The following is a 23,833-nucleotide window of genomic DNA, read 5'->3' on the forward strand; positions in this document are numbered from 1 at the left end:
ATAATGTATAAATAGGCTATAAATCTTACATTCATAGTATAAGTATCTAAACAGTATGGCTGCACAGTTGTTATAGGACATTGCATACTAGTTAAAGGTAATTAGTTCTAATGTCTTTCCAATACTGCCATTGTGTTGTAGGACCTGTTTACACGGTCACTGTCTGGTTTTGCTACGTGTCTCAAAGTAAGTCCATAAGGTCAGAAAAGCTGCAGGTTTTTTACCTCCTAAGGATTAGGCTTTACATGTGGATTTTTGATTCTTCAATCAAGTCTATTGTTGCGGATCTGAACTGTGGATATCAACCCCTTTATTCTACAGGGGTGAAATCTGCTTTGGTTCCGTATATAAGAAGTGGTAAGCCAGGGTATAGTGTCCATCGGTATTAGGAAAGCAGCGCTCTATTTCGATGGAGTTTTAGTGATTCACAAAAACCCGTTCTTCAATGCTAGAGTTTGTCAAAGACCAAACTTCTGTGTTGGCTTACTTGTATTGACAGGGAATGCCCTGTCTCCTAGTTGGGGAAGGATATATTATTTATATATATATATATATATATATATATATATATATATATATATATATATATATATATATATATATATAAAATTTTTTTTTATTATTATATGCTGAGTCTTGAATCCTGCCAGCACAGTAATTAATAGCTCTTGTGATTGATATATAATATGTATATATATTTTTCCCCCTAGTTTTGACAGCTAGGAATATGGGCATGTATCTGTAATATGCTGCCTTTACATAGATCATGTCCAGCTGTGAAATCCGCTTTATTATATAAAATATCTACGTTTTTTATATACTCTTGACGTAGTTATAAAAAAGAAACTATTATTGTGTATACAGCTACCATGTAAACTTATGTTACAGACTAAGGACAAACCCTAAAATAACCCAGCATGGTGACACTCTGGTTACATTGTTTCTGGGCTCCAGGGTTCTAATCCTACCTGGGCAACATCTGCATGGAGTTTTTATGTTCTCCTTATGTTTGCGTGGCTCTAGACCAGGGATGGGGAACCTTCGGATGTCTTATCATGAATGAACAGCCGAAGCAAAGCTTTGGCTGTCCATGCATGATAACAAGCTTGAAGGCTGAAGGTTCCCCATCCCTGCTCTAGAACAAAGGTTTGCACTGGAGCTGAAAACACTTTAAAATTCAAACTATTTGCAAAGTTACTAGAATATTTTTGGGGCTGTAATACATGGTTGCAAATATCTTAATACCCTTTAGAGGGGGGATTTCCTCCTTCAACTATCCCCAGGTTGAATCTCTGATCAGTAGAGGTCCAACCACTTGATCACGAGACTTGGGTTCTGTGCTGTGTGGAGCAGCGGTCTGATGTGTGACGCTGCTCTATTCAGTTTTATAGGCTTGGCAGATGGCAAGCAATGTAGTTGTCCATCTGCAGCAGGCCCATGCATCCCTGACATATCCATTTTGGTAGAAGAGTGCTGGAACCATACAAAGGAGTGTGTATATAGATGGCTTATTAGTTGTATGTAACAATGAGGGGGGTAACAGCACAATGTACCCTAAACCTCTCTGCATAGTGGTGATAAAGTGATCTTGTTATCTGGATGCTACAAGGTTTAGGATTGGACATTCTCGGCTGTGGACCCCCAGGCCACTCTTCTACCAGTAGATACCCTGTAACCTGTAGAATCCTACATTAGTTGTTCATGGCTGTGATTGGTGCAAACAATACACATCTAGGCTTGAAACAAATTTTAGGACAGTCCTGGGGGTAGGGGGTGTATACCATCCAGGGACACTTGAAATGTATGACTTTAGTGCAAGCAATGATGGTCGTGGTGGGTTGGCTTCTGGGCTGCACCCCAAACAGCAGAATGGTGCAGCGATACATTGAGCTGTGAGGAGCTTAACCTCTTAGGTGCCGGAAGGTATTATAAACTTTGGAGGCTGATCAGTAGTAACACAGTAAAGGAGTCTGGTAGAGAAAGGATTTGCAAGGACAGACAAAGGGAAACTTGAGAAGCAGCAGCCTCCGAGCAATGAAACAGCCCCAAAGGGGCAATTGGCTTGTTGAGAGATTCTGCACAGCGGTAGCCTTCAGTCTAACTGAGGAGTTCCAGGTATGTAACAGGGACTTTGCCTTTCTGGTTCCCCCTCTCTCCGATGAGCCAGTCTGGGTCCATGCCAGGGAGGCTGTATACAGTGATTAACTGGAAGGGGAAAGTAAATTACTAATCTATAAGAAATCCTAATATACACTACATGGCATGCACCGTCCTTCGCTCACCTCATCGGCCCTGAGGCCAAGCTCAGTGCTGTCAGCTGCCTCGTAGTCATATAGCACTCTCGCCTTTCGTGTCCCACTGGCCGGTGGTTTGACGTCTGCTGGGTTCAGTGTTCCATCTGCAGGGTTCGGGCTTACAGCTTGGAGCAAGGGAAGAGTGGCGGCCGGAGGGGAGGTGCTCATAGGCGGGGAGACTGCTTCTGTGTTCCCCACAAATGTTGAAGGAAATCTGGAGGAAGGAAGAATGATGCTACAGGTTAGGGAAGAGAATACAAAAGAGGTGAAGAAAAAGGAAGGGAGTTTATAATCGCAGGGTAAGTGCACATAGCACAGACTTGCACATATCTAAGGGCAAGAGCGCACAAATCTCACCTGTATGTAGCAGATCCTTCCTGTGTAGACTCTAAAGCCTCATTAACACATCCCCCAAATTAATCCAAAGTTATAGCGCATTGGTTTCTGTTCACATGTCCGCAATTAGGCTGTGGTCTGTGCCACAAAAAAAAAAGAAATCCTAGTGTAGACCATAATTGCGGCACAGACACCCCCATAGAAGTGTATGGGATCTGCAATTTTTGAAGATGTTACCTCCATAATGTCTGCATAAAATATGGTTTGCAAAAATTTACTGACGTGTGAGTGAAGCCTTAGACTCTACGGCACGCTCATGTCACTAGTTTGTTGCTAAATCCATACCTAAGTTTGCTAGTCACTATATTTTTTCTTAGTAGATGTGGATCCAGCTTTTCCCAGCACCCAGGGAGGAGTGGCAGTCAGATAAATGGAAGCAGGCTGATGAGCAAATTGCAGAGATAGCGAATCGCTTCATTATTACTGTAAATTCGCTCATCTCTAATCCCATGTGCATTTACCCAAAGACTATGTTACCAAAGCATCCAAAACTAGGACCGAACTAGTGAAAAATGCTGCAGGACTATCTAAATTTCTTCCACATATTCTGCAGAGTTTTGTCAGCAGAACGGGGAGCATAGCCTTAGAGGAGTTTTACCACCATACGTACTGACTGTATAGGAATTGGATCCATGGGGGTATGACCGCAGGGGCCCTCCACAATTTCCAGAGAAAAAAAAAGAAGAGGAGGGGGATGTTATTTTTTATTTTCTTCTGAAATGAAATGGTTCCACTATAGGCACAGGGGCATTCAAGTAAAAGTATGGCAATTTTAAAAGGGTTAGCCAGGATTAGAAAAAGTATAGCTGCTTTCTTCCAGAAACAGCACTACTCTTGTCCTCAGGTATCGGAAGACAGGGGTGGTGCCGTTTTTGGAAGAAAGCAGTTATGGTTTAAAGGGGGTTATCCAGCGCTACAAAAACATGGCCACTTTTCCCCCTCTCTTGTCTCCAGATTGGGTGGGGTTTCAAACTCCATTCCATTGAAGTAAATGGAGCTTAATTGCAAATCACACCTGAACTGGAGACAAGAGAGGGAAAAGTGGCCATGTTTTTGTAGCGCTGAATAACCCCTTTAAGTTGTGCTGCACATCCTATATCCTACATCTTCAGTCGATAGATCACATCAAATATAAAGGGACATATACTTACACCTCACCCCTGGAACTGGCAGCATAAAGAGAAGAGAGAAGGATTATTGGCATTTTCTAAAAGTGAACACTAACGGCCCTAGACTGATGGTCTGCTGCCCGTTGCTGTCAAGGCATGATGGGAGTTGTGGTGTCATCACCACTGGAATCACTGGCTAAAGATGTAACAGGGAAAAGATACAAAAACCAAAGCATTTACTCCAGTTTTTGACCCTGTGGTCATTTTCTACAGTGTAGGATGTGAGAATAAGAAGATAAATGCCGGTCTTACAATAAGGCTATAAATGAATGAAGAGTTGTGTGGGTGGGCATTAGGAGTACCCTTGCTATAAGTGATAACCCCCCCCCCCCCCCCCTCACATAAGAGACCGGTCCACGCTTCTCATATGTCTCTTTCTGCAAATCCTTGTATTCTCTAAGAACTAATTCTGGAGCCTTAGGTTATTTTTGTGGTGTACAGCAGGGGAACCCTGACATATATCTCTCGCCTTATGGCATGCATCATACATACACTACTATGTAAAAAAAAAAATAAAAAAATATTTATATATATATATATATATATACACACACACACACACACACCATGCATACACATATTGCTACAGATGTTTCCATATTATCAGATGGAAATAACCTTTTAGGTTCACATTCAGCAGATTTGCTGCAGAAATTTCAGAATTGTTCTCAGGGAGAGCCCAGATATGGCTGAGGACACCGGGAGCAGCTTACTACACGTGGATTTCTACAGCTCCAATTGAAGTCAGTGTTAGCAGCAGGAACCTATATAGTAGGCGCCCCCTAGTTGTGGCCACCGGTAGTTTGTGTGACGTGTATAAAGTTACCTTTAAACCTACCTGCCCAGCTGTTTCTGCAGATCCACCATGTACTGGTAGCATTGAGCATAGTATGTAGCTTGAGCCTCTGCAAACTCATGCAGACAGCGCAGGTGATTGACCTGTGGGGGAAACAGATGGTGACACAAGGCTCTTTCCAGGATGTGTTTTCATAGTCATGGCTGAAATCACTTGGTAAATAAGTAAAAACATAAGTAACAGAGAACATCTGCTGGGGAATAGTCTAATGGAGTAGGTAACTATTCACTATCACTTTTAGGTCAGCCTACCACTTCTGCCACCTGCTCAGGTCTGTGTATCACCACTTTTAGGGTACGTGCACACTATGGAATTTTCATGCAGAACTACCCGTAGATTCCGCCGCTCATCCCAGTGTGCTCCTGCTTCACTCTCCGCTCGTCCCATAGACTCCATTCTATGGTCTGGCAGATTCCGCCATCCGCCCGCAGAATGAACCTGTCCATTCTTTGGGTGGGTGGTAGAATCCACCTGACCATAAAATGGAGCCTATAGGACGGGCGGAAATTCAGGTGCAAGCGAGGGGGCAAGCGATGGAATCCACAGCAAGTTATCTGAGTGATTCCCGTAGTGTGCGCATACCCTTTGTGACTACATACAAACGTTGTGTAGTCTGTAAGGTGACAAATGCTTCTGGATGGAATACCCCCTTTATTTCAGGCACCAGTATAAATGGGAACAGGGAGAAAAGTATTAGGAGAAGTTCAATGGCCAGTGACAATAAAATATTACACGTGGGAAACCTGCCTGGGTGTTTATGATGTATAGTACAGACTGTATGTATACTCACATGAGTGCTGCTGATCCCCTCCAGGAGCAGTCTGGTCACCTCTGCCTGGCGATCGAACTCTGTCTGAGCCACTCGCAGCTCATGTTCCGCCTGAAAGAAAAAAAAAAATCAATCACCTCCACATTAACAGGAGGCAACCAGGACTACAACATAGAGACGGAGCCTCCCTACACTTAAAGGGAGGTTCCCAGTGGAGCCAATACACATATTATAGAAGAGAATTGCACAAATAGCAATTACCTAATGTAACAATTACATTGTTGTGTAGTAAGTTCAGTAACATGGAAAGTACATTTCCATTATCTCTGTTCTCATATTTTTACAAACATTCTGTACCGATTAAGGGGGTTGTCCGTGCTTAGAAAAAACATGGCTACCACCGTCCTCAGGTTGTGTCTGGTATTACAATTCAGCTCCAGTCATTTCAAAGGAACGGAGCTGCAAAAGCCAAACCCAGGACAAGAGGGGTGCTGTTTGGAAGAAAGCAGCCATATTTTTGTAAGACTGGATAGCCCCTTTAACTTCATGACATATCTGGTTGCTTAGTGCATAATGTCATATAATGGAAATCTTTAGACTAAAGTACACAGTAGGCTCTTAAGCTCCTCCTAGTGGTGGCTTAGGGCAGATTAAATTGTATTCGTTTACTGCAGGAGATTTGGAAGTTAATATCAGAAAAACAAAGCTCCAACCTCCAACAGATAGACTGAAAGTAGTAGTCAAGGCTTGTCATTAACTTATAAAATTGATGACCTATACTCAGTAGTGGATCAACAGGGACCCTAATCCTAGCTCTTCCACTGATCAGCTGTTTGAAGGGCCCGTTGTGCTCTACTGTTGCAGCCTGTTAATTGTTTACCAGTAAAGATGAGCGAACCTGAACCCCCTGCATTTGATTACTGGTGGCTGAAGAAGTTAGATACAGCCATAGGCTGTATCCATGTTTTCTAAGACTCCATCCAACTTTAGCCACTGGTAATCAAATGCCAAGACTTCTGGGTTCAGACACTCCCGATAGTGCTTGAGGTTGGCTCACCACCACTCATAATTGCATTGCCAAACTACTTGTAGAGACAGGGCAAGGTACTATAGTGCTACCCCATGCACTTAAATACAGTAAAGCTACAGTACCTTCCAGGGCTGCTACTATTATGGCTACTACTAGGAAGAGATCTTTACTATATTCTAATATTAAGAACAGAGCAGAGAACTGCCTGACAAAACATACCAAAAATATAGCGACAGCTGCTATTGTGTGGCTATGAACACCAATATCTGTACCATGAACTTGTGACATGACCGAGGTAGGAAGCACAAGGTGCCTGAGGGATATCACTAGCTGCTCGCCTCAAAATAGCTACCTCTTTATTTTCTAAAAACTACCTAGAAGAAGGCTGTATCCGTGTTTTTCAGGCAGTCATTAAGCTGCATCAACCTTCTTCAAATGCTGATTGTTTGGGTTTGTGCGAACCCGAATTTTTAGCAAGTTCAGTGATCTCTACGGATCTGAATGGATCAAGCTAATTCTGTACCTCATGGATATAGATGACTTGTCCCAATTAGAATACAACTACAACTCCCAGTATGCCCTGACAGCCACAGGCGACCACTGTTGTAGCAGACATAGATTGTATATGGGAAAGGTCAGCCTAAAATATCATTGCTAGAAAAATAGACTTTTAAGCCATAACACTCAATCACCTCGCCCACGCTCTCCTTAGTGGCCTAGCTGGGCAGGGTGGTTGCAACACATTTCACTAAGAATACACCAGCCATTGAAGTATATAGTACTACTATTACATTGATCCCCAATCTACAACTCTCAAGCTGTTAGAAAACTACAACTCCCAGCATGCAGTAGTTGATGTGTAACAAGCCACTATTCTCTTCTGCTGGATTATATCACCATAGTCCGGGCATGGTGTGTGGATCCAGGGTGGTTCTAGGATAAGGCGCAAAATAACCATAGTTGTAGCTTTAGGGCGACCTGCCGCTACCCAAGCTACAGAAGGAAGCCACAAAGTCTTGGGCAATGTGGTGGATGCTCCTTATCCTGTAAATTCAGGAGTTACTCATCTATTGATCAGGAATGAAGTACAACCTTTTGCTATATTTTTCTAACTCAGTGACCCATTGCTAGACTATATCTAGTATTCAGAATTAGGTGGCCAATCTAGTCTTCAGTATGGCTGCCTCCACTTGGTGTAGATGACGGGCTAACATTACAGTACATTAGTCCTAGTGACACAAGAGAAACAGAATGGACATGGTCACATGAAGCCTTGGAGATCTAAGCGTCCATCCCTATGGATGAGAACGTGCAATCCTATTGACGGTGGAGAGGATCATGCTGGGAAGGAAGCGGCAGGAAACAAAACGGCAAACAAACAAGTGGCACCTGCAGCGGTCCTATATGGGGATATACTTTATATATTTTAGGATGTAGGCCTTACAAGAAATATTACCAAGGCATCTCAGACCTGCTCCTCAGGAAAGTCCACAGTACACTTGTCAGGGTGCACACTGTGGAAAAGTGGCAGAAATCCCAAGTGGAATCCACGCCGCAGACTACGCTCAGAATCCCGCCTGCCTCAGTGTCTGAATGAGTGGAGAGTGGAAAGCCGCAGAGAGCAAAGGCGCCCTATACTTAATGCAACTCTGTACCCACAATCTGACCCCCACAAACCACTTGTACCTTCGGATAGCTGCTTTTAATCCAAAATCTGTCCTGGGGTCCGTTCGGCAGGTGATGCAGTTATTGTCCTAAAAACAACTTTTAAACTTGCAGCCCTGTGCCCAATGGGCGGGGCTTAGGATATCTATGCCCTAACTTTGCACCACCCCTCTGTCCCTCCTCCCCACCCTCTTCATCATTAGGAATGCCACTGGAACATTTTCTCCTGTCTGAACACTGCACAGGCACCTTAACGATCCAGCCCATGTGCCGTGCTGACACAGGGCTCCAGACTAAAAAATTTACCTGGGAGCCATTGGCTCCTAACCTGAAAAATTTAGGCGCCAAATAGAATATTTGGTCGCCAACATTTTAAACCATGTAAAATTAATGTTATAGTAAATGGGACTTACTGTGTGCAGAGGCCACGGCAGCCTCCTCCTCCTTTAGATTCTTTCTTTTCTTAGTTTGAAAATGTTCAACATGGAAACTTGCAACTTGACAACCATATCCAGTCTGACTCAGTACTTCAGCTTCACTTGGCTAGCCTTTTAATGAGGCTTACTCTTCTGAACTTGATCTTAAAGGGAACCTGTCACCCCTGGTGACGGGGTGACAGGCTCCCAACCCCCCGTTAGAACCCCCTATACTCACCTCATCGCGCCGGGTCCCGCTTCTGAAGATGGTCGGGTCACGGAGATCTCAGCCGCTGCAGCCCGGCGTGCGCTGAGAGATGAGTCCAACGCTCATAGAGAATGACGGGAGAGTCCAGTGCTCCGTCATTCTCTATGAGCATTGGACTCATCTCTCAGTGTGCGCGCCGGGCTGCAGCGGCTGAGATCTCCGTGACCCGACCATCTTCAGAAGTGGGACCCGGCGCGATGAGGTGAGTATAGGGGGTTCTAACGGGGGGTTGGGAGCCTGTCACCCCGGCACCGGGGGTGACAGGTTCCCTTTAAAAGCTTGCAACAGTCTATACATACTGAGCTAGACTTATGACTGCAGCCATAGTGACCCCCCACAAGATGTGCATATAGATAGATATATCTCTCACCTAGTGACTAATGCAAGTGACCCCCTACAATACAGACACCTGAGGGGCCCTGATAATAATAATTGTGCATATATCTATCTCCCAGTGTCTGCAGCCAGTTTGCCCTACACTTATAGATGGCCCCCTCCCCTTATAGATGACCCCCTCTACCCCGATTATAGATGCCCCCTCTCCCCCCCCATTATAGATGCCCCCTCTTCTCCCCCCCTTAAAGATGGCCCCTCTTCTCCCCCCATTATAGATGCCCCCCCTTCTCTTCCCCCCATTATAGATGCCCCCCCCTTCTCTTCCCCCCATTATAGATGCCCCCCCCTTCTCTTCCCCCCATTATAAAGCCCCCCCCCCCCCTTTCCTCTATGCTAAGCAGTATTTAAAAAAAACAAACACACAAACTCACCTGACAACCCGCTCCCCCGGCGATCCTCTTCTTCTTCAGGCGCTGTCCCCGGCTGATGCGCGGCTGCCGGGGGTGTCCCGTCCTATCCCCGGCAGCGTGGCGCATCAGTGAGCTCTCTGTACACCGGGGCTGTGACTTCTGACACAGGAAGCGTCTTTGACGTGCGCTTCCTGTGCCGGAAGTCAGGGCCCCAGGCAGCTCACTGATGCGCCGCGCTGCCGGGGATAGGACGAGACACCCCCGGCAGCCGCGCATCAGCCGGGGGTCCGGACTTAAAGAGACAACGCACCGCCGCCGGGGCCAGTCGCAAATGGCGCCCAGATTAATAAATCTGGGCGCCATTTGCAAAATGTCAGTCACATTGGCGACCATTTTGGTCGCCATCTGGAGCCCTGTGACACAGGTGGGGAATAGGAGACAATCTGCCTGGAGCATTCCAAATGATGAAGAGGACGGGGAGGGACGGAGAGGGTGTGCCAGCCTAATGCATACACAAGGCCACGGCTGCAAGTTTAAAAGTTTAAAAGTAGTTTTTTAGGACAATAACTGCATCACCTGCCAAACAGACCCCAGGTCAGATCTTGGATTAGAGGCAGCTATCCGAAGGTACAAGTGGTTTGGGGGGGAAACAGATTGTGGGTACAGAGTCGCTTGAACATTGAGACACTGAGGCAGGCGGAATTCTGAGTAAAGTCCAGATTTTCCTCAGTGTGCACACACCCTCAATTTATAAAAAAAAACATATATCTCTATATACATACAGAGGTGGACACATCTGCAGCGGAACCCTATAGAAGAACCTGTGCCCTGACCAACCATGGCCTCCTAGTAACAAAATAATGTCCCTCACACCCCCACTGCTGGTTCTATATGATACAGGATTTGTCTGTTCTTAGCTGCTCTGTGCCTCAGGTTCACAGGGTGCGTTGGATGATGTAATGATCCAGGGAACATTTGTTCCTTGTGGATTGCAATTAAAAATATTTTAAAGGGCAAGTACTTCAGCCTAAGGAGATGAGATCTATATAAGTAGCTGAGTCACGTAACTGAGCAACATATTTATTTATGGACCATCGTGCCTAGGTTTCTTTTCCAGTATTGCATCTTCCTGAGAGCAAAAAGGGCCTCTAACATGGAGGTGGTCATGTGGGTTATAAGATAAGCTGTGGATATCATTCATATGTGTATGTAACTTTGGGCTGCCTCAGAATTCACAATAGGGTCAGATATATTGCATCAGTCTCTACTTAAAGGGGGGGGGGGGGAGTAGTGGTTATGGGGGCAGACATCTTTCTGGCCTGTCACCAATCCCAGTAAAGAAGACCAGAGTCAACCACTACAACCAGTTAATATGAGAGGGCTATAGCAGCGGTAGGGAACCTTGGCTCTCCAGCTGTTGCAAAAGTACAACTCCCATCATGCATGGACAGCCAAACCTAAAGCTTTGGCTGTCCAGGCATGATGGGAGTTGTAGTTTTGCAACAGCTGGAGAGCCGCAGTTCCCTACCCCTGAACTATAGGCTTCTATCTTATCTATCCCAAATCAAATAACCCTGGGGAGACTAAGGTACACAATGCAGAGAACAGTCTGTGTTTCTACCATAGCGGGACCCAGAGTTGGGATCTGTGGATTGTGTAGTAATGGGATTTTCTGAGGACATAGAAGGAGAGACCTTGTTATATCATGAAACACTATGGGTGGGTGCACAGGGCACAACATTAGTCCCGGGCGTAGTTTTGGGTGCGCTTACCTTGTCCACCTCGTCACTCCAAAGCTGTGGGTCACAGAGTAACAGGAGAGATGAGTCTCAGATACGTCATAGGCACTCAACAAAACACAACAGCCAGTGATGTTTCACAGATGGGAAGGAAAGGGAAGGGTTAAGTTGGGGCATTGATCAATGGAGTGTCATCATTTACATAGGTCCTTATTCAGAAGAAGGGGTTTAGATTAACTTCAGTATGGAATACCTAAGCCATCATATGATTGTTATATTGTACTTGGAATCCATTAAGTCCTTCACAACAACCACCTACGGAATCGGCCCTCTTGTAAGTGCTTAGCGGCCATCACCTGGGGTCATAAAACAGCTTCAAGGGGGCAACTATGGCCAACTGAAGAGAGATTATATGTCTATTTTACACAATCCCTTGTCTTGGTGTCCTCATGAAGGAGTCATGGAGACTGGTCAACAACCCTATTCAGAGGACTTCATGATAACCACCCCTATCCCCAAGAACACTTTTCCTTCTCTATAAGGACCTAGATAAGGGTGAATAGGAGTAAGTGGCAGTGTATATGTGACAGGGGTGACTTTGGGAACCCAAAATGAAATGCTGGACTCTGAACATGAGACCTTTATCCAACCTGACACAACCCAACACTGTACCCAGGACCATACAACAATACCGTCTGGGAGGAGGTCACTGGATAGGTATGGTCACACTTAGCATTACTAACCCTTTTGAAGGGCACCTCTAGATTTCCTTTACGACTGGATTTACAAGAAGTGACCACATGTCGTATTGATCTATGAATCTAATGGACATTAGGCATTCTCATTTCTGCTTAATAATACTGATAACATGGAGATCAATGGTCAAATAGTCAAACAATATCTTTTTACCAATGATAGACTAGACGACTTATTTTATTCAGCCGCAGTATGGCGCTTCCAATATTTTGCAGGAGTGTTACTAGAGATTACATGGAAAGGATACAGAACTGCAAATGTGAGGTGCAAATGGAGCTATACTTTATATATCATACGGTTCAGGATACTACAAGTTATCGCCATAAAAGTTATCGCCAGCTAATCTTCCGATCCTATGGAGGGGGTTATAGGAATTGAGAAGGGCTGAGGAAGGGGGAGGGGTTTAGATTGATCTTACCGCTGACGCACTGGCCGACAGTACGTAATTACGAGGTCGGGTCTCCTGAAAATCAGGCAAAGCCTGCGGGGAACAGAGCTCATGTCATGCAGGGAGAACATGAATGTGAAAACAGAAGCACACAAACTAAAGAAAACAAAAATGAACATGAACGGGTACAGGGGGCAAAGAGCAGTGCCAACAGCGGCCCACCCCACATCCTAACACTAGATGAGGAATAAGGACATGGAGTATATTGCTGGCTGACTCTTCTTTGTGGGTTATACATATGGAGCACGGACAGTCCATTCATTCTCTGGGTTAGGTTGTTAATGGAAGCCAGAGAATACCAGGTATAAAAAGATGAATCATTCTAGAATTAGCACCCAAAATGACAAAGGGGAAGTGTCAGTCACAGGGGCGGCCCCTTCATTCTGCTGATCAAACTCCGCCATGCCATGCTCAGATCCTACCATCATACTATACATTATACCCATGCTTTGGTTGTCACCCAGATAATGTAAAGCTGAGGACGTCAGGACTGCTATACATTGGTGTCTCCATTTAGGTGGAAATTTTAATTAATAAAATTATCAAGAACCAATAGTGCCTAACCTATGAGAGGTGAATTGCCAATAACTGGTTGGGTGCCATAAGCGATGGCGCGGTTAGACACAGTGAACCCCGATAGTATAACAGTATAACACACAGGACATACATCTACTCCATTATACATAAGCAATAGGCACACTAGGGTGCCTGCCGGGCATCTCCTTCCATATAGATATTTCCTGTCCAGTGATTTATTTCAGATGCAAAACTTCAAGCACAATGCAGAGAGGCCAGCAACATGCAAAGAGCAGACGAGAGGAGCAGGACACAGGGATACGGAGAAGCCACAGCAGGTAGGAGGTGGGGATCCCAGTGCACACACACTTAGTGCTGTACAAGACTATGAAATCTTCACATATGGGTGTATGGGTGTCACTGACATATTCGATCTGTTAATCAGGTAGAACATTATATTTTTGTGAACAATTCTGATTCAGATTCCAAAATGACGGTCCAGGCTTCCTGATGTGCACCTATGTCCCAATGACAACTCTTCCATGTCTGTGCTGTGGCCACTCATTGTTATCATAGACAGACTATGTGGAATCAAATCTGTATATGCTCAATGTCCCGATTATAGACATATTAGCAAGGTATGGGACAGAACCCAGTACCCTAACCCCCCAAAACATTTTGGGATAAACCATGAAGGATTTGGCAGCGGGAAAGGGAAAGTAACCAGGGATTAATACACAACGCACTGTGCACACATCGAGGATATACTGTGTATACAAATGTTATGAAAACAGATGTAGTAGTTCTGAGTCAGTCTATGCAGTGCGGAAGAGTTTGTCACTTGGCTCCATTTAATGTCATCCCACAATGAGCTGGTGTAGTAAGTTATCCAGCTTCACAATATTGGCAGTAAAACCGCATTACACATTGAATTGAGGCCAGATCCGTCAAATCTTTAGTGACCAAATATAAAGGTTTTATGTTGTGCACCATGACAGCTCACAGTCCTGTAGAAATAACATAGAGCACATGACCAACGCCAAATAAACTCAGACACTGCTACATCTGTCCAGCCGATACAAGTATAAAGAGCTGGGATGAGCCGAGTCAGCTTATTACCGCCTCTGGCTCTCCATAGTGAGGTTTCTCGGTGTAAGACCCCCCACCCTCCGTGACATATACATATGACCCAATAGGGGCTGTCATGATACAAATCCTCTCTTTTCCTAGATTTTCACATCATTCTCTACCGCACCCTGACCCCCAATCCTACAAGCACTCCAACCAAGTCAGTAACAAGAGCGGTGGAAAATAAAAGTTTACAGATGGACAGAAAAAAAAAAAGCAAAAGAGGAAGTCACAGCAATGACCTCAGCAACAAATACTCACATCGCCCTCGAGCTGAGCAAATCACAAAAAAAAAAACACAACAGAAACAAAAACACCACAAGGTTAGTGAAGGGAAAACAGAATGGTCACAGGGGGCGGACGTTAACAGCAGCCAAACACTGCACCCCAAAAAGTAGGAGAAAGATGGCGAGATTGGTACAACCAGAGATGATCGATTAATGAAATGGAATAATGCTATGTTGAATGGAACAGACACAATGATAAATCATAAGCGCTCTCACCAACGATATCCTACTAAAGCCCACTTAAACCCAAGAGCACTAGTAAAGAAAAATGACTGGTGGTGAATATGTAGAAACATGTCAACTGGGAGGAGTATATGGAAAGATGGCCACCTTTACCCCCATATGTGCATGCACCCCCTCCCCCCATATGCAGGAACAGTGATATCACATAAGACATTACCGCGGCTTTTGCCTCCGCTGCTTTTGCTTTTTTCAGTCGTGCTTTACAAGCGTCAAGATCCAAGCGGCGGTTCTGCAGAATTCTCCTCTCTTTCTGGAAAGTTAAGAAAAAATAAGAACAAATGACTACAATAGATTGAAGGATAATAATAAAGGGTTGGGTTGAGTACGGGGAGCCCATAGGAGATAGCGGCGATCTGCTACCGCCGCTCCTATGACACGGAGCAACGGCCAGCGTTTGTTATCGTCCAGAAATTTTTCAACATGTTGAAAGACAAGGATCACCCAACATCGTGTATGTCAGCCGATTGTTGCCTTTTAACAGTACCTGTTACACCAAGCGATTATCGACCGTAATGGGCGTTAATCGGCCAAATACGGCTGATAATCCCTTGGTGTAATTGGACCATAACGTTGCCTGGAAAACATGGACACAGCCATAGGCCACACAGTCTGCATCTGACGTCGTCAGTCACCAGTAATCTAATGCCGAACGTTCAGACTCAAGCATGCGAGGCACAGGAGTGGCGTCTGCTAATAAAGAAGCTGCAGCACTTGTCCAGCAAACATGGACCCCTCAGTCAGCTGATCAGTGGGGTTGCTCAGATACTCGATATACTTGATATAGATACTCTATCCTTAAGGTCCTATTACACAGAGAGATAATCTGCCCAATCAGGCCGATTCGGCTGATAATCGCTCCATGTAATAAAGACAATGATCAGCCAGAGAAACATACATCAGCTGTTCATTGTCTTTTAACATATTGAAAAATCATTGGCAGCTGATCGTGCATCGCTACGTGTAATAGTGATGGGCAGCCAATGGCTGATAAATGAGATAAAAAGATAATAAAATTTATACATACCTCTCCACGATCCCCGGTGTTCTTCTAGCTTCTCCCCACAACCGCTGCTGCAACTTCTTAGCCAGTGTCTGCAGTGACAGGTCATTCAGCCAATCACTGGCCACTGCGGTGTCCTGTCTCACCCAGTGATTGGCTGAGCGGTCTGTCACTGCAGAGACCAACTCAGAAGTTCTAGCAGTGACTGTTTGGAGTGGGAAGAGAACAGAAGCTAGAAGAACACAGGGGAGTGTGGACAGGTATGTAAAAAGGTTATTATGTTACACGTATGGCAAGGGCAATAACGATATATGGTATAATGGCATGATAGTCTAGCCGTGTAATAGGCTCAGTAAGTGCGGGCAAATTGGGCTGTGTAATACAGCCTTAAGGCAAGTCCATCAATATTAAAAAGTCTTGGAAAACCCCTTTAACAAAAGTTATGTTGGTATAGATGGAGCACAACTTACAGAAATGGTTCTCCAATCTCCTTCCAGAAAGTTGCGCAGAGGAGTCAAAAAGTTGATAGAGGAAGAGTGGATGAAGTCTCGTTCTGCTATCCCCAGACGTTTCTGCGTCTCCCCCACCTTGATAAGCGTTTGCCCTGAGAATAAGAGGTAATTTGTACAATTAAGCCGGTGGGATAGGGGGGACAGGACTGTTTAGCCATTCATGGAATCAGATTAAAAGCCAGTCGAGCGCACGGACAGAGCACAATGCAATTACGGCAAGGACACAGCCTGCCCACAGGCTCCAATTACAGCCCCATCAGTCTCATCCGCCAGGCAGCGAGCGCCAGGAATACGTAGGATGTGATGAGGAGAGGACATCTGGGAAATGTGCCTGTTACATATATAGTGTGAACAGAATGGCATCACTTTATTTTCCATCTCAGTTTGTGAATAAATGGTTCGGAATATGCTTAATTCCAAACACTAGCTTCTATAGCAGGGATAGGGAACCTTTGAACTGTTGGGGAACTGATGGGGAACCCTTGAACTGTTGCAAAACTACAATTCCCATCATGCCTGGACAGCCACAGCTAGAGCAGGCATCATAGGAATTGTAGTTTTGCAACAACTGAAGAGCCGAAGGTTCCCCATAACTGTTTTATAGACAAGGGATGTACACCTGGATCAGATGCTTAAAGTCAGAGTTGCTATAAAAAAAGCAGCTCATGTCAGTCACACGTGGAGTGACAAATAACTTGTTGCTCAGCTGCTCCCCCTACAAGTGTAAAAAACAAATGTAAAAACCATGACAGACGAAAGTGATGACATATTGCCTTTAATTTCCTGCTGTACCCCTCCAAAGGTGAGACGTCCTAGTATTTCCTGTGGATAAGCCATAAAGGCAAAATACATAGACAGCAATTCCTTGTGTGTTTCAATGATAGGAATCAGCTATAAGCATGGAGGAGCCATGATACAATACAGTAATGGGCTGATCTCTCAGTGACTTGAGGGGCAGTGACGCCATATACTGTGGACTGTATTCTGCTTTCAGGGCCTTTTCCCTTTAATAAAATGGGGCCCTTACGCCGTGTGCCTGTGAAGTGTAATCCTATGATTCTGCACCTTCTTGACGCTGAATACATTAAATACCTGTTTTTTTCTAGTCGTATTTTTGCAGAGTTGTGATAAGCCGCTTCCTCACACTATGTACCTGCAGTTACAGGATAACATGCTGTGATATAATATAGTTACATTGTTGTTCCTAGGCCTTTTACGTGTTACCATTTCCTATAGGGAGGTGACTGACTATATCATTATGACATCTAAGATGAGGAAGCTGCAGGGACCTTTCTCCTACTGATACATGTAGGATTGCGTCATTGTCATGGGACTAGTTATTTCCATACTGGTCTATACTGGGGCCATAACAGCGATTAGATTATTTCCATGGACAAACTTATATGGAGGCCATTCAGAACTCTCACCATCCATATAATACACCAAGACCCCAGATCTGCCATGGCGGGAATAAAGGGAGGTTGTCTACTCTGGCTCTGAACAGGGTGCCCCCATGGCATCCATATGGACATGGTTTGTCATTATGAGAAGCAAGTTATAAAGTAGTATATTGCCTAGGAAATCCATCATTCCCTGAACATATTCTAGTACATCTACTTTCCCCTACATACTAAATATAGCACCAATATATAGGGGAAGATTTATCAAACATGGTGTAAAGTGAAACTGGCTCAGTTGCCCCTAGAAACCAATCAGATTCCACCTTTATTCCTCACAGAATCTTTGGAAAATAAAAGGTGGAATCTGAGCCAGTTTCACTTTACACCATGTTTGATAAATCTCCCCCAATTTGTGTCTGTGCATTGAAATGTGGCAGCTACTTGTTGGCTTTTACAACAGACAGCACTATGGATCTTTATGAGGTCCTAGACAAGTCTCCTCGTCGCAACATTATTATGGCTTGTATAGTGCTCTGATCTGAGTTTTCCCAATCCTAGAGGTTGAATCATAAATGTGATGGGGAACGAGACTCCTCCCCCATGTTTGCCACTGTAACCAGAGACTCCTCCCCCTGTGTGACACTGTAACCAGAGACTCCTCCCCCTGTGTGACACTGTAACCCCAGACTCCTCCCCATGTAGGACACTGTAACCAGAGACTCCTCCCCTATGTGTGATACTGTAGCTAGAGACTCCTCCCCTATGTGTGACACTGTAGCCAGAGACTCCTCCACTATGTGTAACACTGAAACCAGAGATTCCTCCCCTATGTGTGACACTGTAGCCAGAGACTCCTCCACTATGTGTAACACTGTAACCAGAGACTCCTCCCCCAAGTGTGACACTGTAACCAGAGACTCCTCCCCCAAGTGTGACACTGTAACCAGAGACTCTTCCCTATGTGTGACACTGTAACCACAGACTCCTCTCCATGTGTGACACTGTAACCACAGACTCCTCTCCATGTGTGACACTGTAACCACAGACTCCTCCCCATGTGTGACACTGTAACCACAGACTCCTCCCCATGTGTGACACTGTAACCACAGACTCCTCCCCATGTGTGACACTATAACCAGAGACTCCTCCCCCATGTGTGACACTGTAACGAGAGACTCCTCCCCCATGCGTGGCACTGTAACCAGAGATTCCTCCCCGATGCGTGACACTGAAACCAAAGACCTACTTCATACGTGACACTGTAACCAGAGACTCCTCCCCCATGCATGGCACTGTAACCAGAGATTCCTCCCCCATGCGTGACACTGAAACCAGAGACCCCTCCCCCACGTGTGACACTGTAACCAGACTCCTGCCCCATGTGTGACACTGTAACCAGAGACTCCTTCCCCATGCGTGACACTGTAACAAGAGACCCACCCCACGTGTTTTTGTTTCCATATGGAAGATGTGAACAGAAATATTTTTGATCTCATCTCACTCCTCACTTGCAATTCGTACAACTTACCATACGGAGCGCTAGGTCCAAAGTCATTGGCTGCTTCAGTCATGTACTGGCCCAATAACTCCCCATTAGTCACCCGAGAGGGAATCTTCCGATCCAATTTTTCATATAAAAACTCTTCTACACGGGCACCTTCAGGAATGAGAATAAGAGATGTCACTTAGTAAAGATCATTGTGGCTTTCCATTCTTTCTTCACATTGATGCTATTTACTCATCTACTCACTGGGATTGGGTTGCAACAGGACCTCGGTCTGACGTAGGATCTTCTCAGTCCAGTTTTTTGTGCTGTCAGCTCTGGACAAGAGGTTCTCAAAGTGAGCGTCCAACTCGGTCTTCTCTGCCGAGCCCAACTTCTCCTCTGTGAACTAGAAAAAAAAAAGAACACAAGTCTCATCCAAGGATCAGAACATGTCCAGTCCACCATGGTGGTCTAAGATGTACCATCTCCATGATGTGACAGAGGTCTATATAATTTCCTGAAGGAATACAAGGTACTGAGGACTAAAGGCCCCCATGCACTTAAGACTATTGTTGGCTGAACCTACCACTCGTGGCATGTAGTGTGTGCAAGGCCGTGCTGAGCCACCACTAACAGATGATATTGGTGGTCATAGAGGTCAGCAGTGATGGAAAATCATGGCCGATCTCTTTGTGCAGGAAGAGATAAGCCGCACAAGAGTGTTCTTGCTGAGGCTTCCCCTCCCCACAGACAACACAGGAGCGCTCAGCCATGCTGTCCTGCGTATGGGTAGAAAATCCAGTGGACAGGACAATCGTTTGTCTGTCAGTTATGTATGTATGTGTATGACCAACTTAAAGCGACTGTTTCAGCATGTAGCCATCCCCAAACCACCCATACTGCATTCTAGAGGTCCTCAGGCCACATCTGATTCGGTGGTTGGCCTTTCTCCCGATATCGGTATTTTGAAGAAAAACTACTTTTATTGCTTAGGCACGGTGTTAATCTAATGATGCCTAGAGCATGCAGCGCCTCTCCCCTTGACCCCATACCCATCTCTAGGATACTCTAGGCCAGGGATGGGAAACCTTGAGCCCTCCAGCTGTTGCAAAAGCTTCGGCTGTCTAGCCATGATGGGAATTGTAGCTGGAGGGCCGAAGGTTCCCCACCCCTGCTCTAGGCCAAGACAGAATGACGCCACACCACGGCAATAAAAGTAGTTCTTCTTTAAAAAACTGGCACCAAGAGAAAGGCCAATCCCCGAACCGGACATGGCGTGAGGACCTTTACAACGTGGTACTGGCGGTTTGGTGGTGGCTACATGCCGGTACAGAATCTCTGTAAAGGTAACCACAGACCTGTTGACTAAATCATTGTGTTCACTCAGATTCCCCTATATAAAATGTTTCTTCATTATTGAGTTAAATGAGGCTTATGCAAAAATTTGCAATAAATATATATACGCAATGATATGATGTCCAATGAACCTGTAGAGACAACCCCACCATTGACAAGGGAAATGGTAACATTCGGTTTCCAAGAGGAGTAAACAGGAATGGCACAGATTTCTGAAACAATAAGCTCCTGTGATTTGATAAGAAATTCAAGTATTAGTCAGATCCCCTTTAAATTTCCACCATCGGAAAGGAGCTCCATAAATCAACCATCAGTCCATACATGCTCATAAAGGTATTGTACATTGGATCTATGTTTAATTATTTACATAGTATAGCTGAAGGAAAGCAACCCGTGGTTAACTCCTATCACTGTCGGGATCAATGAAGGCAGTCAGGTAAATAAATAGCAGATTTATATATCCAGGCCATCAGTACCTGCAGCCTCGCCGAGCTCAGACTCATTTCTAAGCAGCCATGATATTGTTTTATTCATGCAATGCAGACAGGCGTCCCTCGTAGCATTACTGTGCTGGATTCTGACACAGGCCTGGGCCTAGCTCCCCGCTCCAGACAGAATCAGCAGAGTATACAGCCGACCAGGGAAATCAATTCAGCGTCACACTAGCTGGATGACAATGGGCTGATTCCCATCTGCCCACAGGGAAAATAAAGGTTTCTCTGTCTGTTCGCACCGTCAGGATCCTCTGACCTGTTTTCCTGCTGCCGACCAGATAAATAATGCAATAAGGCACACCTGGAGCCCCGGCTACTAGCACCCAGTGGGACCCGGGATCTATTATTTATAGGTGCTAAGGTTTCTAGTGGTCACTATAATGAGGGAACCACAAAACTTCTTAAGAGCAGAAAACTTAGGGGTGGGGGGTGGAAACAGCAGCAGTGGCCAAGCCCAAAGGAATACAATAATGTGTACGCCATATAGTGCACAGATACAGTAGGGAAGGATCCGAAACCCCCCAGGAGGACAAACCAACAATAAACATTACTGCCGGAGACCAGGTTTTAAAGAGTGATATCCATTGATTTACTTCAATACTACTTCTGGATAATCCTGGATAATGTACTTTGTAATTCTACATTAGAGTCTAATGTACATTACATAGGGCAAAGCATCAGTCCATTATCAAATGCATTGTATATTCAGTGGGAACCTTAATGATCATTGCTTGGTGATATCTACTGTATGGAATTCAATTTGCTTCCTTGTTTAAGGTGGACCTCTCCTAAGGAGCAGTGTTTCCTCCGTTCACTGGTGAAGTATCTGTTCACCACTGTAGACAGTATCTCTCTAGGTTCAAAGGTAGTAGCAGGGGTCGGTGACCCTTCCTCAAGATTGAAGAGGGCTGGGGTCTTTTATCAAATGTTCAGGCACAAAGAAGTTGGGGCCTATAGTTCAGCCAAGACAGATGCTGCTAAACATTTGATCATTTAAAAAGACATAGGCCCCATGCTCACTGAAAGATAAGTTAAATGCTGCCCAAATAAGTCTATGAGTAGAGGGGCAGGGAGGGAGCCGAGGTAGAAAGAGTCTATTACATGAAGCGATAATCTGTCCTTCTAGCTTCTACTCGCACCCGACGCTGGAACTTCTAAGCTGGTCTCTGAAGTGACAGGCCACTCAGCCAATCACTTGTCACTGCGCTGTCTCATATCTGCCAGTGATTGGCTGAGTGGCCTGTCACTTCAGAGACCAGCTCAGAAATTCCAGCGGCGGCTGCTGGCAGAAGCTAGAAGAATACCAGGGAGCGTGGACAGGTATGTATAAAGTTTATTATTTTACACCAAGGGCTTCATGGACATTGCTTACGATATCCATGCAACCCTTCGCGCATGATAGTTGGGCCCTGTAATATGGCCCTAAGTATTAGATATGATCCCTTGGCTTTATTGATGGCTTAGACTGCTCCAAAATGCCCCCATGCTGCTGCAGCTTCTTGGGGTACGTACAGAGACCTGACAGAGCAGGAACCCCTCTTTTGTGTGTGTGCAGCATATGGGAGACACCATAGACAGCCACCCAGTAGCACAGGGACAAGTAAAAATTAGACATCAAGTCTGCGGAGAGGGCAAAACTGGTGACAAAGTCATATACAAAAGTATACAAAAGTTATATATAATGGCAATGAATAGTTCTAGTCCTCGTGTACGAACAAATGGCAGCTAATCCTGAAAATCCTCTCTGTGTTGGGTTTCCTTCTAAATCCAATGAAACATACATATAAGTGGAATTTAGATTGTGAGCCTTAAAGGAGAAGTCCAGTGAAATTTTTTATTAAAGTATTGTATTCCCCCCCCCCCCCAAAGGTTAGACAAATTACCGATGTACACTTATTACGGTAAATGCATTAAAGTGCTTTTTTCCCTGCACTTACTACTGCATCAAGGCTTCACTTCCTGGATAACATGGTGATGTCACGACCCAACTCCCAGAGCTGTGTGGGCTGTGGCTGCTGGAGAGGATGATGGCAGTGGGATGCTCAGTGTCCCTCCAGTGCCCTGTGTCCCTCAGTGTCCCCCTGCCATCATCCTCTCCAGCCGCCACAGCCCACACAGCTCTGGGAGTCGGGATGTGACATCACCATGTTATCCAGGAAGTGCATGAAGCCTTGATGCAGTAGTAAGTGCAGGGAAAAAAGCACTTTTATGCATTTCCTGTAATAAGTGTATATCGGTAATCTGTATAACTTTTGGGGGGGAAATACAATACTTTAATAAAAAATTTCGCCAGACTTCTCCTTTAAAGGGAACCATTCACCCCGTGGCCCCCGGCAGAAACTGACATACAGTGACATAAAGGTCAATATACTTACCACACCGCTCCCGGTCCCGTCCCGAAGCCCGTTGTTGACACGGAGAAATCGACGATTCTTCTTCTCGCGCCCATTATGGTAATGAGCGCCGCCGGGTCCGAAGTCCAGCCTTCTCCCCGCCTCCGACACTTGATTGACGCCAGGTCCTCTTCCTCCTCGTCTTCTTTCTTCTCGCCGGATCCCGCGCAGGCGCCGTGACAGTCGTTTTCGGCGCATGCGCAGTTCACAATTGAAGCCGCTCCGCAGCTTCACTGTTTACTGCGCGTGCGCCGATTTGCTCGAACACCGTATCCTATTTACCGCGCAGGCGCAGAAGAGGTGACGAGACCATCACAGCGGCGCCTGCGCGGGAATTCGGCAGAAGACTGAAGACGTCAATCAAGTTCCAGGAGGCGTGGATGGGCGGCAACGAGAAGAGGACCTCATGAATAAGTTGGACTCGTCCGTCGTTTCCTATGGACGTTGGACTCATCTCAGCTCATTA

At 45.4% G+C, this 23,833-nt stretch overlaps 1 protein-coding gene across 4 annotated transcripts in view; it reads right to left on the reverse strand.

Moving 5' to 3' along the window:
- Positions 1–2,001: 2,001 nt before the first annotated feature.
- The window catches only part of SH3GLB2 (SH3 domain containing GRB2 like, endophilin B2), a 44,488-nt gene continuing 22,656 nt past the window's right edge, over positions 2,002–23,833 (reverse strand). For 3 of the 4 annotated variants that reach the window (XM_069942950.1, XM_069942951.1, XM_069942952.1), the window contains 11 exons: positions 19,389–19,530; positions 19,167–19,295; positions 16,197–16,330; positions 14,884–14,976; positions 12,523–12,585; positions 11,382–11,405; positions 5,506–5,595; positions 4,698–4,798; positions 3,842–3,856; positions 2,283–2,508; positions 2,002–2,205 (listed from right to left, as the gene is read on the reverse strand). In XM_069942950.1, the coding sequence (XP_069799051.1) occupies positions 2,098–2,205; positions 2,283–2,508; positions 3,842–3,856; positions 4,698–4,798; positions 5,506–5,595; positions 11,382–11,405; positions 12,523–12,585; positions 14,884–14,976; positions 16,197–16,330; positions 19,167–19,295; positions 19,389–19,530 (1,125 nt within the window). In that variant the 3' untranslated portion in view covers positions 2,002–2,097. The remainder of the gene's footprint in view (positions 2,206–2,282; positions 2,509–3,841; positions 3,857–4,697; positions 4,799–5,505; positions 5,596–11,381; positions 11,406–12,522; positions 12,586–14,883; positions 14,977–16,196; positions 16,331–19,166; positions 19,296–19,388; positions 19,531–23,833) is intronic. The other variant, XM_069942954.1, reaches the window with a different exon arrangement.

This window comes from Dendropsophus ebraccatus, chromosome 10 (assembly GCF_027789765.1).
Source record: "Dendropsophus ebraccatus isolate aDenEbr1 chromosome 10, aDenEbr1.pat, whole genome shotgun sequence".
Lineage (NCBI taxonomy): Eukaryota > Metazoa > Chordata > Amphibia > Anura > Hylidae > Dendropsophus > Dendropsophus ebraccatus.